The sequence below is a fragment of the Theobroma umbraticum genome, unplaced genomic scaffold (genome assembly GCF_002168275.2).
Source record: "Theobroma umbraticum cultivar Fairchild unplaced genomic scaffold, ASM216827v3 scaffold_12.0, whole genome shotgun sequence".
Taxonomy (NCBI): Eukaryota; Viridiplantae; Streptophyta; class Magnoliopsida; order Malvales; family Malvaceae; genus Theobroma; species Theobroma umbraticum.
The window spans coordinates 487,708-506,466 of NW_018397272.1; the positions used below are offsets into that span (position 1 = coordinate 487,708).

At 30.9% G+C, this 18,759-nt stretch overlaps 2 protein-coding genes and 3 non-coding genes across 5 annotated transcripts; 4 read left to right on the top strand and 1 right to left on the bottom strand.

Annotated features, from left to right (window-relative positions):
• Positions 1-662: 662 nt before the first annotated feature.
• On the bottom strand, positions 663-3,721 carry LOC110426616 (Protein kinase superfamily protein). The gene is given in 4 exon segments (XM_021441868.1): positions 663-1,223; positions 1,226-1,303; positions 1,306-2,057; positions 2,698-3,721. Coding segments are annotated over 4 exon segments (1,605 nt in total). The 5' UTR covers positions 3,435-3,721; the 3' UTR covers positions 663-1,185.
• Positions 3,722-4,887: 1,166 nt separating this feature from the next.
• On the top strand, positions 4,888-5,923 carry LOC110426730 (Pathogenesis-related thaumatin superfamily protein). Its single transcript, XM_021442023.1, has 2 exons — positions 4,888-4,979; positions 5,096-5,923. The coding sequence occupies exons 1-2, from the start codon at positions 4,931-4,933 to the stop codon at positions 5,809-5,811; spliced, it is 765 nt and encodes a 254-aa protein (XP_021297698.1). The 5' UTR covers positions 4,888-4,930; the 3' UTR covers positions 5,812-5,923.
• Positions 5,924-15,614: 9,691 nt separating this feature from the next.
• On the top strand, positions 15,615-15,695 carry LOC149526458 (small nucleolar RNA Z199). The gene has a single exon (XR_016351975.1). It is a non-coding gene; the product is annotated as a small nucleolar RNA Z199 (small nucleolar RNA).
• Positions 15,696-15,915: 220 nt separating this feature from the next.
• Positions 15,916-16,006, top strand: LOC149526459 (small nucleolar RNA U54). The gene has a single exon (XR_016351974.1). It is a non-coding gene; the product is annotated as a small nucleolar RNA U54 (small nucleolar RNA).
• A 60-nt stretch (positions 16,007-16,066) lies between these two features.
• Positions 16,067-16,163, top strand: LOC149526460 (small nucleolar RNA R64/Z200 family). The gene has a single exon (XR_016351976.1). It is a non-coding gene; the product is annotated as a small nucleolar RNA R64/Z200 family (small nucleolar RNA).
• Positions 16,164-18,759: the final 2,596 nt, after the last annotated feature.

The window sequence follows — 18,759 nt, forward strand, 5'->3', positions numbered from 1 at the left end:
ACACTTGTCCATGGTTGAATTGCTTAAAGCATATTGCTAAACTAAAGATTGTTAGGGGCAAAGGGAAGAAGGGGGAGTGAAACCAATTTGGTAGTTTATAAATTGATAGCAAACGACATTTAAGGGCTCTAAGAGCATTTCTTTAATGAACCCAATGATTCAAGGCCACAAACCTTGAGGTTTTTTTCGACTCAGATATGGATATTAAAGTCTCTAGTTGTCTAACAGAAATAAAACTTGGGTTCTGATTATCTGAGAAGAAGGAGCTTTTTCAGACTGATTAATACCCAAAGTTTGATTTTGCAAAATTCAGCAAACAGTGCAGTTTAAAGAGATTCCAACACAAAGACATTTGTCAGTGTTTGTTATTTCTCTATGTTTAAATTATGTCAGGAATCGTTCTCATTCTTCCGTAATCACTATCAACCCTCTCTATTCAGGTACTGTAGCCTGAGAAAAACGCAATGGTGAAAGTGAAAGAGGATCATCTGTAATATATAGAGATAGATAGATAGATAGATAAAAGCATGGTGACTGCAAAAGAATAAAGTGCATCCCACCCCTTTTCCTTTTTTTCCTGGGTAAAAGCATAGAGCTTCAAAAGATAAAGCAATACTGGGAGCAATTCAAGCAAGGAGAGGCACATAAAGTTAAAAGCAGATACAAGAAACAAAATATTAACGTGAAAGTGACACAACATTCCTCATTGCTAGATGCATCAAAAGCTTTACACAACCAAGCATTTACTATGACTGTCTGGTTCAGTTCTTTTAGCAAAAGTTGATTTGCAGACAAAAGTTGTAGAGAATAACCGGGTGAGTCCAGATTTTAACGAGGAGTGAACATGGAAAGGGCTTAAGCCCCACCATTGGAGGTCCCCCTATGAGACTCTTCCATACTAAAGACAGAAAAGAGGCGAATGAAAGACAAGTCACAGCAAAAGTTGCTTCAATTTTTGTCGTCTTTTTGAAGCAATTGAAAAGGAATTCATGTTTCAAGTGGGTTCATCGTCCCTCCCTATTATGCCCCATTTTTTGGCCAGATAGCAACTGTAGGAATCACAACAGTAAGACATTTACTTTCGCTGCAAAAGGCAAGTAATCTGGCAAAGGAGATAAGATTTCATTGACTACATGAATACACACATCAACGATCTAACTAACCACTGTAGCTTCCCGCCATAATTCAGAAAAATTCAAAATCTAAGTAAGGACCAGATGACTGTCTGAGTCTGTGGCTCCCTTGTCATTTGGAGGCAAGGATGACTTGAATGCTTGGTTTAGAAATGAGAGATCGATGGGTTAGGGATTTCTGGAGGATGCGTGCTGCGAATAAGAGCCCAATTAACACTTTCGAAGAAAGGATGCTGCTTGATCTCTGTGGCACCCCTTTTGAACCCCAATCTCTTTTGTGGGTCCTTCGCAAGCAGACCACGGATTAAATCCTTAGCACCAAAACTGATTGAAGATCCCTCTGGAAATTTTAGGGATTGACCAACCACATTGAATAATGTCTCCCGATTACCATTGCCTTTAAATGGAGTCCTTCCCAACAGTAATTCGTACAAGAAAATACCAAATGTCCACCAATCAACAGCACTCCCATGACCGCCCCCTCTTATTATCTCAGGAGCCAAATATTCATGGGTCCCAACAAAAGACATGGATCGTGCATTAGTTGGCTCTGCAATAAGTACAGGAAATGAATCTAAATTCACCAAATTTGCTCTTTCACCTTTTGCCTTCGCTGTTTTGGAACTGAGAAATCGAGGCTTGAAACAAGACGGCTGCAAACAAGCAGGCTCTACACATACTGGGAGTTTGCAGGCTGGATCAATGCAGTCCGGCTGAATACAGTACGAAGCGATCCTACAAGATGGCTCAGTACTGGACTGCACAAGAGTAGGATTGACAAAACATCGCAATGACAAATCAAAATCAGATAGCATGATGTGGCCATCCTCCCTCACTAAAACATTTTCAGGTTTTAAATCCCTATACACCACACCCATCATGTGTAGATACTCAAGGGCTAGAAGGACTTCTGAAGCATAAAACCTGCGAGAACATAGAAATTTTATCAGAAAACTTACCAAACCTCAAGTACATTGCAAGGAGATAACTCTAAGCATAAGGACCACTATGACTTTAACCAAGCATGGTGGACATATAGAGATTGGAATTGACAACTGAATCCCTTAGAGTTCATGTGAACAGAATTAGCAACAGCCTTAAATATTCCCAATTACACTGTACTAGAAGCAGGAACATGGTTTGGAAGGTAATTAGCATCATACTTTTGATGCAACTTTTCTCCAGAGAAAAGACTACACTCTACTGTGAGGTTGGAAGGAGGTAGTTTAATCTTGCATCTACATAACACTTATCATCAAGTAGAAAAGTTGAATTAACAATTGAACCAAACTGTTTTCCATCCCATGAATAAGCCTCTCCAAACTCTGGTTCAGCACAAATAATCCAAATAGCTTTATGTCAAAGGTCCTGAATACTAAGACATAATCAAGAAGAAATTCTGTTTCACTTCTCCTATTTTCAAGGCAACTTTCTCAATAACATCTCCCTAGCTAGTGTTAATAATTTCTTGATCAAGAACAAAAGCAGCCAGTCTAGGACAAAAGATGGCCAAACTAGCAACCTAAAATAAAACATATTAAACCTTAAAAGGTTAGAAACTAACCGTGCTGCTGTTTCTGAAAAATGCTTGCCCGGCTGTCGTTGCCGGAGAATATGAAGATCCCCACCACTGCAAAACTCCATCAACAAGCAAGAAAACTTCTCAGTCTCAAAATGTGAATAAAGGGTAGGTAAAAATGGATGATCTAACGAACTCAATATTTCTCTCTCAGTTTGTGCTCTTATCAACTTCTTCCTCCCAGCTAACATCCCTTTATCCATAACCTTCATTGCAAACAAACATCCCATCCCTCTTAACTCAGCTAAATACACACTCCCTATATCTCCACACCCCAACTTCTTCAACAACCTAAAATAAGCTAACCCCAAGTCCCCGTCCTTACCCTTAACATGCTGTATTGCATCCCATCTTATATCATTTCCTTTATGAGGTTTCGATGGACAAAAACTCTTAAAACTACTACACTCATTTGCATCAAGACTACCTTTTTGAGTCTCTTCATAGTCAGTAACAACAGAATCAGCATTCCTACTAAGACTAATTTTATTAGATGACTCAGAAATACTACTACATAAACTAATGCTAACACTATTCTTATTGAAGTTAACATCTTGAAAACTACTACTGCTACTACTACTAATACTTCCATTATTGCTAGAACAAACACTAGAATCAGACCCAGAAATGCTAACACTATTATTATTCAAACAAAGGTCTTTAAGAGTGCTGGAGACAGGCAAAGTTTCGAGCTTTACATTTTTGGGGGATTTTTCATCCATGTTTGACAAGAAAGAAATGAAACCCGTTTGATGAAATGTCTGAAAGAGAAGAGGGTTAAAAATATGGAGGTTGTTGGTCAATGGAGACGTGGGGCGTGACCGAGGTAGTCAAAGAAAGAGAGAGTGAGACGCGGGCTTAACTTAACAATTAACATGGGGAGTTGGAAATGAAAGGTGGAGGGTTAAAACGGTTTTCAAATTTGAAACAGTGAAGTAAGGGTAAGAATTAGATAAGCTGGTAAATAAGGTTTTTTTTTTTTCTTTTGATAAACCCAAGGTTGAGTTGGGGTTTGAGTCCTTTTCTTGCAGTGTCCCAGAATATGTTACAGCTTACAGACAAAGCAGAAAGAGAGAGAGAGGGAGGGAGGGAGGGGTTGAGAGGGGACCCAATTCACGAGGAAGACAAAAGCTATTCAGATTTTCTAAAAGAAAAAAGATGCAAGCACACATTTGAAAGTTGAAACACCAATAGCAAATACCGTTACACCTTGGGGCTCATGGTTTTGACGGGGAAAAGGTGCAGTTGGGGTTAATCTTAAGGCAGGTTGGTGACTTAGGTGCCTGGGCTTGTTCAATCTTCAAACATTTTGGATTAATGGTGGGTATTGGGCAGGTTTGACAAAATTGTCAAGTCTTGACTCTTTGCTGTCTTGTTGGATGTAAAACAATGGAAATGGTAGACAAAGGATTGATTCCATTGGGTATGCTTTTTTACCCTTTCCCAAGTTGGTGCTCTATACAAACTTTTTTTTTTATTGAAAGCAAGAAATGGAGCATACAAAATGGTATCAATTTCGCAACACAATGATTTGGGGGAAGGCAACTCTGGCAATAAATTTGCTGAAACAAGATTTTTGTCAATTCGTATTTGTGTTCAGATCAGCAGAAGCAACTTATCACTCCATTACTCCTTCAATAATTTCAATCTATTTATGAACAAAAAAACAAAGCCCTGGAGCCTGTTACATTTACAACGTAATGTTTCTCAGCTGATAAATAGGTTTGGCTTGCAGAGAATATGGAAGATGAAAAATTCACCTCAAACAAGGTGCCATGATCATTGATCATGTTAAATCCCTATAATGTAATTTCAATATATATATATATATGAAGGGTTTAGCTTGAATTGATGGAAACAAACGGAGACTTGTATGAAGAATCTTAAAGACTCCTTGTGCTCTAATTGTGCAAAAGGAAAGGAGTTTCACTTTCATAAGAATTATATGGGCAATGAGTCATCTACTTCAATAATTAGATGATCTGATTTCTCACAGATGGCTTTGAATTGTGGTTTCTTTCGTATAGTTCAAATTTTTTACTGCAAATGTCAATTCCTTGTGGCTGTTTGGTTGTCTTTCAAGAGAGGATTCCCTTGTCTGCAAAGATTAAACACATCAAACCTTGAAGTACAATCAAAGCAGGAGCTGCATTAATAATTCTGTTTCCCAATTTATATACGATAAACCTTTTGTCTTTCATCCTATTGAAATTCAAAAATGAAGTCAGTGCAGGTGGCTGCTGCTTTCCTTCTGCTTCTGTTTTCTGGTAATGTCATAACATTTAATATCTAATTTTCTTTGTCTTGCAAATGTCTAAACCAGTGTATGAAATAGAAACGGCAGCATCATTAATGGTTTAATGAAAGCAAATAAATGTTGCAGGGCATTCACTAGCACATACGGTCACCTTTTTTGTACACAACAAATGCCCCTTCCCTATATGGCCAGCAACAGCCCCCAACACCGGCCATCCAGTGATAGCAGACGGCGGATTCTATCTTCCGCCAGGCCAGACACAGCGCATTGAGGCCCCCTGGACATGGAACGGGCGGATTTGGGCAAGGACAGGTTGCAGCTTCAACTCCAACTGGCAACCAGCTTGTGAAACTGGTGACTGTGATGGGAGGCTCCAATGCAATGGACTAATAGGCACACCTCCAGCCACATTAGTCCAAATTGCACTACAAGGAGGCAAAGGCAAGCCAAATTTCTACGATGTTAGCCTGGTTGATGGCTACAACCTGCCTGTTTCAGTTGGTACACGACCATCTTTGCCCAAGTGCACCATCGGAAGCTGCCCCAAGAATCTGAACAACTTGTGCCCACCAGAACTTGAAGTCCTTAACAGGAATGGGGAAGTTGTTGCTTGCAAAAGTGCTTGCTTGGCTTTCAATCTTGACTCATTTTGTTGCAGAAATGAGTATGGGACCCCTGAAAAATGCAAACCAAGCGTATACTCAAAGATGTTTAAGGCTGCTTGTCCTGATTATTATAGCTATGCCTTTGACATGCCTCCACCTCTGGTAAATTGTGCATCAAAAGAGTATGTAATAACTTTTTGCCCTTCAGCTTGGGGTGCTGATCAGGCTTCCATATAGAGTTTTTTACTTTTAAATAACCAGCTGTTGTCATTTGATTTCTAAACCTTATTTCAATTGTTTTTCTAATAAGAATTTTTATATATGCATCATGGACTTGTATTGTTTTCCTTTTTCTCTCCAAATCGTAGTTCCAGAAGGACTTGGTAAGTACTTTTTATAAAAGATACTTGACATTTCATGGCCATGGACCATGGTTGTAATTAAATTATGGTTCTTATTGCTTAGCTGAGGTACACTACCCTACCTAACTTTGTAGATTTGGTAAATAACACAAGTGACAAGCCACTGCCGAAACCCACCAAAAAATTCTTCAACATAAAAACCAAATTCAAACATCTTCCATATTACAAAATAAGTATGAATATATATATATATATAGAAAAGAAGCACTTGAGTATTTGGTTCATTGTTTGGCGCATTATCTCCTACCTAAAGAACAAGACTCGAATCCCCCTCTCTCAATTATATAAAAATATATATATAAAAGAAACTCAAAAAAAAATCAAAACACCAACAATAAAAGAAGAAATTTGATAATTTCTTTTAAAATTATCTGAAAGAACAAAAAAAGCACAAAAAGAAAATCAAGAAAATGTAAAACACCAACAAGGAAAAGGAGATCTGAAAATTTTTTGAAATAAAAAAAACATTATTTTTATATATATTATTCTTTGTTTATAAGTTCTTTATAATTAATGTAATACTTACTAAAATTTCCTAATTGTTTTAGATATGATTTAAAATTTTAATTCTTTTATGAACTAATTTTAATTTATTAATTTAATTTTAATCAATCATATACATATAAATTAATTTTAAACTTATTTTAATCGGAAATTTAACAAGTATAGATATTTAATGAGTAATGTTTAAGATATTCAAATATGAAATTCAAATAAAATTTTAATCGAATATTTATAAAATTCAAATGCTCTATCAAATAAGATTTAAGTTAAGTTACTTACAAAATAATAGAGACCCTACTCCTTGACATCCAACAAAAAATCCTAATGATTGAAATAATACAAAAGAAAATCTATATCCTTTATATGAGAAGTTTTAAAGTGGATATCAACACCATATGTGAATACTTTTATGTAAGATTAAAGTAGGGATGGCAATTGACCTGGTTATAGGGTACTTGTGGATACCCGACCTCATTATATAGGGTTAGAATACTCTATAATCGAGTTTGGGGCGAGTTCAGGTAGTGATTTCACTACCCGTAGCGGGTTCGGATACCCATTACCCGAATTTGATTATTATTTATAAATATTTTATTATCATTTTAATAATTAAATTAAAATTTTACAATTTTTTTCGGTTAAAAACTAACAAATATATGAAAAGTATGGTTACTTTAATTATTAATATGATAACATTAATATATTTAAATTAAAAAATTATTAGATTGTTAATTATGTTTAAACAATAAGAATATTTTATCATATTATAAAGGAATATAATTACTATTATATATATATACTTTTAATATAAATATATTTACTTTCTATTTTGTGTTAACATTACAAAATTATAACTTATAAAATTATTGATTATAATGTATATAACTTTACTTATATAAACTTATATAAACTTAAAGAAAAGTTGTGAGATTAGAATAGTTCTAAAGCCTAGTTATTTTTTTTATGTAATTAAGGACAAAGCCATGTAGTTAATTTAATGAATTCATAAAACTATAATTATTAATTAACTTGTAATGTCTTTTAATATATACACTTTATATACATATTAGATTCATTTATAAAGAATATAATTACTATTTTACATATATATTAAAATATTTTTGATGTGTACATGTGTGTGTGTACATATATATATGTACTTTAAATATAAACATATTTACTTTCTATTTTGTGTTAACATTACAAAAATTATAACTCATAAAATTATTAATTACAGTATATATATCTTTGTTTATATAAACTTATAACAAATAAATCTAAAGGGAAGTCATGAGATTAGAATAGTTAATTGGATAACTAGGTAACCATGAAGAAGATTTTAATAATTTTTTTTTCTGATCGGGTATTTAAATCGGTTAGGGTAATTATAGGGTAGTGAAAATGTATTAGGCTTAGGGTTAGGGTAATAATTTTTAAAATTATTCGGGTAGTTAATAGGGTTAGGGTATTTGATTTTTAATATGATTAGGGTTTGGGTACCTTGAAATTAATGGGTACCCTACACGTTGACATCCCTAGATTAAAGTGATATTTGTGTAATATTTTTTGATAAGAAATTACTCTTCAAAAGGGAAAAAAAGGCATAATGCTTTACAAAGACATTAAATTATTCAAGAATAATCAAATAAGTCATTATTCTTCTATTATATTCAATCAAGTCTTTATATTTTAATTTTGGACCAAATAAGCTATTATGAGTAACAATTAACTAATTGTTATTAATCAAAATATCATTTATCATTAATTAAAATATCACTTGTTATTTTATATCTACGTGAGGTTGACGTGGAGAGTGAAAAATGTCATGCAGTCTTGTTATCATAACACATCAACAGATAATGTCATCATACACTATAACATGTCTTTATACCATGTCAATGTCACATGATATAAAATTACAGATGACATTTTAACTAATAACTATTAGTCATAAGGGCTTATTGGTTTAAAATAAAAATATAAGAACTTAATTAAATGGTAATAAAATAATAAAAGCTTATTTAAATTTTCTTAAATAGTTTAAATTTTTTTTTAGGTATTATGTAAAAAAAACATGTGAAAAAGATTGAAAAGGAAAACAAAAACATGATAATGATGGCATACTATTTTAGAGATAGGGATGGCAATGGATACCTTCTAATCTGGCATTCGTGGAAATCCGACTTGTTATATGAGGTTTTGGTACCTTGTATTTGAGTTTGGGATACAAATTTTGCTACTTGTCTCAAGTTTGGGTAAAGAATCATAGAGATGTCAACGGGTAAGATACGCGTTAATTTTGAAATACTTAAATCAATTTAAAATCAATTACAAAACTTATAAATGTATATTTGTTAAAATCAATTACGAAACTTAGAAAGGTATTTTTGTATTAGTACAATTAGCCTTATCATGTGCACTTCACATGTCCTATTTCTAATACAAAAGAAAAAAATATTAAAAACAACGTAATAGAAAAAAGAGATTTTGTTATGAAATAAATCTTAAAAGAACAACAATAAGAAAAATATAAGAGAAAGTATTTAGAGGGAATAAAAAGATCTTATTCAAGTGTGTATTTGCAAATGAAGTGAGAGACTTATTTATAGACCAATAACCTCTTGAATCATAGTCCTAATCTAATTTTATCTAACAGTTCAAATCATATTACATTTCTTGTATCTTGCCTATTGGGCTATTTGACATGGTTTGCACTTCTTGGGTCATAATATAATGGACATTCACAATTTGTTTATAACATTCCCCTTAGAATGCCTATTGTATTAAGAATATGCCTTGTTAAAACCTTATAAGGAAAAAAACTCATGGAAAAAAAATCTAAATGAAGGAAAAAGAGTACATAATTCTATTTAAGAATATGCTTTTGAAATACTGTCTCATTAAAGATCTTAACAAGCAAAACCTAATGGCAAAAAACTTTGATGAAGGAAAAGAGTACAGTACGTATTTTACTCCCCCTAATGATTGCATTATAGAGATCTTTAAAATGATATATTCCAATCTTTTATATCAACTTTTCAAAATGTTATAGTAAAAAGGGCTTTAGTGAACCAATCTGTTAGATTGTCACTTGATTGAATTTGTTGAACACTAATTTCACCTTTTTCTTGAAGATCATGAGTGAATAAGAATTTTGGCGAACTATGTGTTGTCTTATCGCCTTTAATGTATCTTTCTTTTAACTATGTCATGCAAGCGGTATTATCCTCATATAACGTTGTTGAAATTTTTTTCTTGGTTGATAAGCCACACATTTCTCAAATATGTTGAGTTATAGATCTTAACTAGATATATTCACAACTTGCCTAATGAGTTGCTAAAATTTATGTATTGTTAGAAGAAGTAACAACTATAATTTGTTTTATAAAACTTTATGAAATAGCCGTATCTCCATATGTGAATAAGCAACCTGTTTGGGATCGAGCTTTCTGTGGATCAGATAAATATATCGTATCTGCATAACTAATTAAATTTATTTTGATGCATTTGAATAATACAAGCCTACATCCATTGTTCCTCAGAGATATCGAAATATATGTTTAATTTATTTCAATATCTTTAAATTAGAGAAGCGTTATATCTTACTAATAAATTCACAATAATTGATAAATCAAATCATGTATTGCTAGTAAGATACATTAGTACTTCAATTTCAATAAGATACGGTACTTCAGAACTAAGAAGTTATTTATTATCCTCATAAGGTCGGAAAGGGTCTTTTTTCATATCTCATGACCTTACAACCATCGGTGAACTCAATAGATATGTTTTTTTTTATATAAAATCATTTCAGCATTGTTGCTATATAATTAGATTAATGGATAAAAATTTCATTTGTTAAGTGTTCAATTTAGAGACCAAACAAAACTTTGTTTTTTCAAGATTTTTCATTTCAAATTCTTTATTTAAATAATCCATGACTTTTGATAACTTTTCAGAAGTTTCAATAATGTTTAAGTAATCAACATAAACAACAATTATAATAAATTCATATCTAAATCTTTTTATAAAATACATGGGCATATAAAATTATTTTTATTACTTTTTTTCAACAAGTATTCACTAAAGCGATTACACCATATGTGTCTGGATTGCTTTAATCCATATAAAGATTTATTTAATTTGATCGAATAAGTTTTTCAAGAATTCAAATTTTGTATTTCGAGCAACTTAAATCCTTTAGGGATTTTCGTATAGATATCGTTATTAAGTGAGCTATATAAATAGGCTACAGCTACATTCATTAAACACATTTAAATCTTCTCATATATTACCAAACTAATTAATATAGAATTGTAATTATATCTAGTATGGAGAATATATCACTTCATATTTAATACCAAATATTTAGGTAAAACCTTATGTTACAAGCCATGCTTTGTATCTCATAATCTTAATTTTCTCATTTCATATTTGCACAAATATCCATTTATGTTTCATTGGTTTAACACTGTTTGGTGTAAAGACTACAGGTCCAAAAACTTCATAGTTTGCAATTAAATTCAATTCTCATTTCTCATTTAATTGCGTCTTTCCACATTGGTCAATTATTTCTATGTTTACATTTTTCAATAAATATAAGTTTCATTTTTCTTTCATAAAATGGAGCTCTATATTATATACAAAATATTATCGATATTTATTTACCGGTTCTATCTTTTCTCATCATGACATAATTTTTTGATATATCTTTATTTTCATTGATTTCAAGTACCTGAATTTCTTCTAGAATGCCTATCAATTATGTTAGGGGTCTCTTCTAGAGTTTCTACTTTCTCTTTTTGGCCATCTTGAATATTACTCCTTTTATTTTTCAAGGATTCTATCTTTAGAACCGATTGGTCTCCATGTTTTTAGCATCCCTTGTCCTACAAGGACATCAATGCCATTTAGTATATAAGATTTTGTTATTCCCTTTAGGTTAGTAAATACGTTTGGCAACTAGTTTATTATATTTTGTAAAAGAATTATCTTTTAAACTTCAAGTTCATATTAATTTGTGTGAGGATTAAAATTAGATAATGATAATTCATTCTAAGAAATTTTCTTTTATAGTTGTTTATTTTTCTCTCCTTAATGTTGAAAATTTTTTTTCATCAATATGACAATTGATAAACTTTATCATGAATAAATCTTCTATTGATAATTCTAAATATTTAATTATAACTAGAGATTCGTATCCAACATATAGTCCTAATCTCCTTGGATGACCTATCTTTGTGTGTTGTGGTGGAGCAATTGAAATATATACTGCAAATCTAAAAATTCTTAAATGAGAAATATTTTATTTCTGGTTATAAACCAATTTATATAGGAAAAATTTATAATAACTTGTTTGGCCTAATGCATTCAAATGCTGCTACATCCAAAATGGCATGTCCCCAAACAAACATTGGGAGCTTGAATTTCATAAGTAATGGCCTTGCAATTAGTTGGAAGTGTTTGATAAAAAATTCTGTTAGACTGTTTTGTGTGTGAACATAAGCAACTGGTTGTTTAATAGTTATTTCAACTAATATACAATATTAAAGGTTTGAAATGTAAAGTCACCAACACTGTTAAGAAAAATAATCTTGATTACATAAGTAAGAAAATATGTTTACAAATGAATGGTTGCAAATGCCAAATTACAAGTTGATAATAAATACACATGTGACCATTTAGTTGATGTATCGATTAAAATCGTAAAAATATAAATGGTTCATATGGTGGATGTATGAACCACATATAACCCTGAATATTATTTAAAAATATAGGGAATTCAATCTCAACTTTAGTTGATGACAGCCTTATAATTTATTTACCTTCAGAGCAAGCAACACATAAAAATTCATTAGATTAAAAGATCTTTTAGTTTTTCAATAAATGATCATATAAATTTTCAATCATTTTTGTTTGCATCATTATTGATCTGAAATGGTTCAACAAGTCAAATTCAATATTAAAATCATTAGTAAACTTCTGATTTACTATAGGTTTCAATTATTTTAATATTTGTATAGTTTAATTCAGAGAACGAAGCGAGTAATTTTTTTCAACACATATTTTCCACTTGAGATAATAAATATAAGATAGAGGTATTAAACGTTTCTTTCATTTGTTGTCTCAATATGGTATATATCAGATGAATATTTTTAAAACTTGATAAACTTCTTTGAAACTTAATAGAAAATAATACATCCTCTATTATAAACTTTATTCCTTAAGGTAGTAAAATATTAGCTTTTCTGAAGCTTTCAATTAATCTTATACTACCAGATATGGTATTGATATTAGTTTTTTTTTTGTTGTCAAGTAGGAAAAATATTTCTTGTCTTTAAATATAGTGTGTGTTGTAGCAATATCTACTAAACATATATTTACATCACAGATCTTGGAACCAACAAGATGAATATCCATAGTTTCTTCAATAAAATAAAATATATACAATAAAAAATTTATAAGTTAACATGAAATAACATTAAATACATAATTAAAATACATAATAAGAATATGTTAAAGCATCTTTACAATATGGTTATACTGAAATATACCAATTACTATTAAGTTTATTCTCAGATGTTTTCATTATCAATTAAATGATCAATTCCTTTTTCACAATAAGCAAATCAATAATGGATATTTCTATTACTAATCATATAATCAATTCCTCTTTTAGGGTGACCAAATATATTGATGTCAACTTGGCCATGATTAAAATCATCACAAGATGTTATAGTTTTTGGTGATACTTAATAAAATTTAAGACAAACAACAGGTACATGATCAACAGTCTTTTATGTCACATAAATGATAATATGTTTTCTATATTTCTTTTATTTTTTTTATTTTTATGCTTTTATTATTCATCCACTTTTGGTATGTTGAAAGTATTCATCTATTTGTGGTAGGTTACAAGTATATATCCACTTTTGGTGGATGATCCACATATGATGGGTTATCCATTTTTGGTGGATTATTTATTTTTTTAGTGAGTTAAGGCATCCATTCACTTTTGATAGAAAAATTATGTATCCACTTTAGTGATAAAATTATTCTTAGATTATGATGATAAAATTATCTATCCACTTCTGGTAGTAAAATTATAATTAAAATAGTGATAGTATATATTATTATAGCCATCATAATTATTAAATAATATTACATTCACTTCAAAGAATGGTTAGATTCCTTATTATAATTATAATTATTAAATAATATCACATTCACTTCAAAGAATTGATAGATTTATAAGTTTTTATTATTAACTTGATTGTTGCATTTACTTGAAGAAATAAACATTCATAATTTTTCATTAATAACTATATAATAATAAATTCACTTTCCAATCCAGAGACAAAATATGATAGATACAACATGATAGTAAAATTCATGTTAAAGTTGATTTTTAGTGAATAAAAATACTAAAGAGATATCATATCACTTACTTGATTTTTTAAAATCAAAATTCAAAACTCCATTATTGAAATTCTTTTGAAACTTGAAGAAGATGAAAATATAATAATTTTAAAACTTGAAAGATAGAGAATCGTGCTGATAACGTGTTATGAAATAAATCTTAAAAGAACAATTGTAAGAGAAATATAAGAGAAAATATTTAAAGGCAGTAAGAAAATCTTATTCAAGTGTATATTTACAAATAAAGTGAGAGACCTATTTATAGGTCAACAATCCCTTGAATTATAATCTTAATTTAATTTTATCTAAGAATTCAAATTATATTACATTTTTTATATATGGTTTGTACTTTTGGAGTCATAATATAATAAACATTCACAATTTTTTCATAATAGATTCAGAATAGTTTTAAAATTTTATGAAATAACAAAATGAAAAAGCACCAAAATGGAAAAAAAAAAAATTAAAAACACCAATACAAAAAGGATACGTGGTAAAAACAAATAAAACACCAACCAAAAAGTCAGGAGATCTGTTATCTTAAAGTTTTTGAATTACCAAAAAATAACAAATGAAAATACCAACAAAAAAAAAAATGAAATCTTCTTTTGAAATTTTAGAAACCTTCTTCAAATTTTAGTGTTTTGAAGGAAGAAGAAAAAAGGAGGATCTTTCAATTAAAAAGTAAAAATAAAAGGGGAAGGAGGAAAGAACATCATCGACGACAACAACAAACGGCGAGGAAAATCACTAGTGAGAGAGAAAACGATGAAAGAAGAGACAAAGGAAAGGAGAAGAAGGAGAAAGCAAGAAAGAGTCAAAGGGTCACCGGGAAGCGATAATGGTGTTGCCGTCGACGGTGGGGAGTGGAGAATGAGAGAACAGGAGAAAATGAGAGAGGTGATTCTAATTTGCAGAATTTATAGCCCAGATAAAACGATGTCGTTTTCGTTTAAGAAAAACAAACTAACAAAAAGGGGAAGGTGAGTGGGCTGCCAGTTGTTGGACCCACTCGGTACAGCCCAAATGTCTTCTTATTGACTCACATTACTTGGTTAAAGTCCAAGACTCAGAGCTTATTTTAAAAATTGTTTTCTATTTGTGAAATATAATTTTCAAGCCCCTTTTCATTTAATTTATTTTTATAATAGTTTTAATCAAAATCAATGATATTGGTTAAATTGTTAGGCAAATAAACATAAAAACAAAATATAATTGTTCAAAAAAATTTTCAATGATGAAAATTTCCATGGTAACTTGTACTTGTAGTAATGTATTTTCAAAAGCCTTCTTCAAATGATTGAATAATTTAAAGTGTTGCAAAAATTTATTCCTATGAAACAGATCAATTTTCAAACAAGCACAGCAAAGAAAAAAGAAATTGGAATATACAATAATAACGCAAAGGAAAGAAATAAAAAAAAAGAAACGTAAAGCAGCAATCGCAATTTTAAAATCCAATGAAAATGTCGGGCAACTTGTTATCTCCAAGGCCCAAACCACAACGCCAATCTAGGGTTTAAAGAAGCATACCTGCTTAGATATATAAATACCTGCCAAAGCCCGTTTCTTCCCCATCGCCCCCTTTCCCTCCCCTCTCCGCATCCAGGGTTCTCTCTTTGCAAAACCGGGGTTAGGGGTTTTCTATATCGTAATTGGGGAATAATTTCTTGAGAAGCTTTGATGGTTTAGATTGGTCAATTGATGAGAGAAAGAAAACTGCAACAAGATGATGGATTTAATCCATGATTACTTGTATTTAAGTCTCTGATGATCATTCCTTTCCCTTCTTTGTTTTTTTCCTCTAAAAGTTTCTTCATTTATTCAAATTTTGAGATATGATGAGGTTTTATTTGGTCCGTGTTACCGATTTAACCGTGACCGACAAATTATTTACCAAACTCTGATCTCAAAATTTCATCAGATTTCTATCCTTATTTGATAATCTATATTTCGTTTTTAAATTTTATATTTTTAAACTAATTGTTATAGTGTTAGCTCTGTGATTGCATTGCCCATTCAGGCAATATACGCTATTCCGATTCAAAAATATGAGCTGAAAATCGTTGAGAGAAAGTATGAGAGCTAATTACTGTATTTTTTTCGTTTTTAATTTTTTTTTTGTAAAACTAGTTGAATTTTAGTAGCTTCTGCTGTGATGGATTATGAAATTAAATACGCATGTCAGACTTCAGAGATTTTCCAAAAATCTATGAGAAGAAATTCATTACTTCTGAGCAGAAGTTTCTTTTGTTTTTTTAAATTTTATTTTTCCTTACAATTAATTATTTTACGTTTTAGTTCAATACATAAATTTCGAGTATTTGAAAGAAAAAGAAATCGGATTATCGGTTCTCTTCTTGTGTTAAAATCATCGAAAAAGGGTAATACAAGTATTTACATTGTAGTTTAAATTAAATTAACTATTAATTTATTAAACTAAATTAATTGATTTCTTTTTAAATATGAGTAAGAGGGAGAATCTCTACCTTGGGACAAAATTTTTTCAATCTTCAAATATGAGGTCTTTTCGGAAATAGTCAGATAAAATTTTTGGATAAAAATGTCTTTAAAAGAAACCTTCTTAATTATGCCTATCGTCATAATAGATATGGTTAGAATTTAATAAATGACAATTTGTTAAATCTAAAATATTATGTTTTCTTTGATTTATTAGACATTGTTTTGAATGGAAATAGTAGGTATCTAATAATGTAAGAATATTAAATGATCTTTTTATTTTGAAATATAAAGAAATGTTTGAACAAGTGGAAAACAAAGTTAGTAGCAGTAGCGAAGTTGGCAACACAAGGTAAGGTAATGTTGGATTTTTGTTTTGAGTTTTGAGTGAGTTTAGTGGTTTAGTGATTTGAATGTTATATTGGTTGAGAATGTCATGTAGGGTTTTGTTGTTAAATGTCATTGGTGTTGTTCGGAGATATTAGACGGCATGGCCATTTGGGTTGAAAGTTGTAGCATATGTAAGGAAAATAGGTAGGATTTCATAGATTGTATGAATATGCAAAGAAAATAGTCAAGGCGTCTAAGAAAATAGAAATTAGTTAAGGCATGTTTCAAAATAGAAATTATTAACAAAAGAAATATGTTTGTAAATATTTTTTTGGTTAACTGTTCAGTGAGTATATAGCTTACATGTATAGGACTATATTCTGATGCAGATGGACTTGAAAAGAGTACTAGAATTTTCAAGTGATATATATGGAGGAATCGGTGGTGGTGAGTCCAATGGAGGAAGAGGTTAAAGCAGATACCCCTACTACTGCGGTGACTCAAAAGAAAAAGGATGAAGAAGTTATGAGTTGGTCTCCTCGATCAACGTCATGTTGCCAAAATCAATGAATCAGTACAATAGAGAATCAGTACATAGTAACCAGGGGAAACATGCCAAAATTGAGAAAAAGTTCAAGGAATTTATGTTCATATCTCTTATTAGTAGTTGAAGATTAACTGAATTTAGTCATTGCACGAGCCGTGTAGCCATCATATAAATAAAGGCACCATTTTTTCCCTAATCAAGAACACTTGTTTCTAAAAAAAAAAATTGAAGAAAGGGTAATATGAAACCCTAGGAATAAAATATTTACATTATGGTGTTTAAGTTGGGCTTGCGGCCATAATTGATTCAAAGAAAAAGGAGTTTAACCCTATGTGATCATTTCAAGTTGATGAGTTTCATCGAAAAAAAGTGAAAATCAAAATCCCCAAACGGGAAGTCGAGTGAAGTGCATGAAAAACCATCGATCAAAGGTGTGATGGCAACAGTAGCATTGACAACAGCATCGAGACACATTTTTGTACCAAAATCAATGTTGTGTGAAATACTGTTATTGCTTTCCACAATAGATGCAGTTCGCACCTCCATTTTGTCATGTAGGTGAAATTTTTGGTAGTCTGTCAGTTGCTATTTCCATTATTGATTATACCCGATCTTGAAGGTTATGGACTTATTGGTATTATATGTCTTGCATTACAGGAAGAGTGGAACAACTTTATTTACAAATGTCCATAAGAAAGGATTGTGGTTTGCTACGTCTTAGTCATTTTAGGAATAGGACAGTCCTAAAATTAGAACTACATGTTTATACTAGTATTGTTATGAGCATCCATAATGACGTATCGTTTCCAAGTGTGAAGGCTATGGATAATGGCCGTGTGGGCTTTGGTCGATGATGATGATTCAATTCAAAGCCTTTTGTTGGGATGGCATGCACATGAAGTGTTGTTGATTCGATATAGTCATCAATTTGAAAGTCTTACGAAGTTGAATATTTTCAAACTTGACTGAGTAGATGGAATTTATATGATCATGATGAAATTCGGGCAACATTTTGTCCTGTTGACCTTGATAGCTAGTCGAATTCAGAGATGGGTTAAACGTTGATGGTGCAAGTAATTTGTTTAATGGAATGACCAATATTCGAACACTTGAGTTCAATGATGAGTTAATATGGGTAAGTTCACAGACTCTTTTTTATTGATGCAAGAGTTTGGAACTATAGTTGGTACAAATATCCCATAAGGTAGCAATTCTAAAACTTTTAATTTAGACCTTGTGGATATATATGTTTAATTATTTTCCGTTTCGTAAGTTATTGAGTATGAAGTTTTATTTCAGGGTATAGTATAGTATAAAACAAGGAGAAATTATATGCTTATCTAACATTTTGGCTTTTGTTTTGGGTAGAAGCATGTTGCTATATCGTTTTGCAAGTCATGAAGCTATTTTGATTATCAATGAACCATTATCTTAGCTTCATAATTAGGTATAACTTTAATTAGAATGGTGTTAAGAATGTGGTATAATAAGAAGGTATATTTA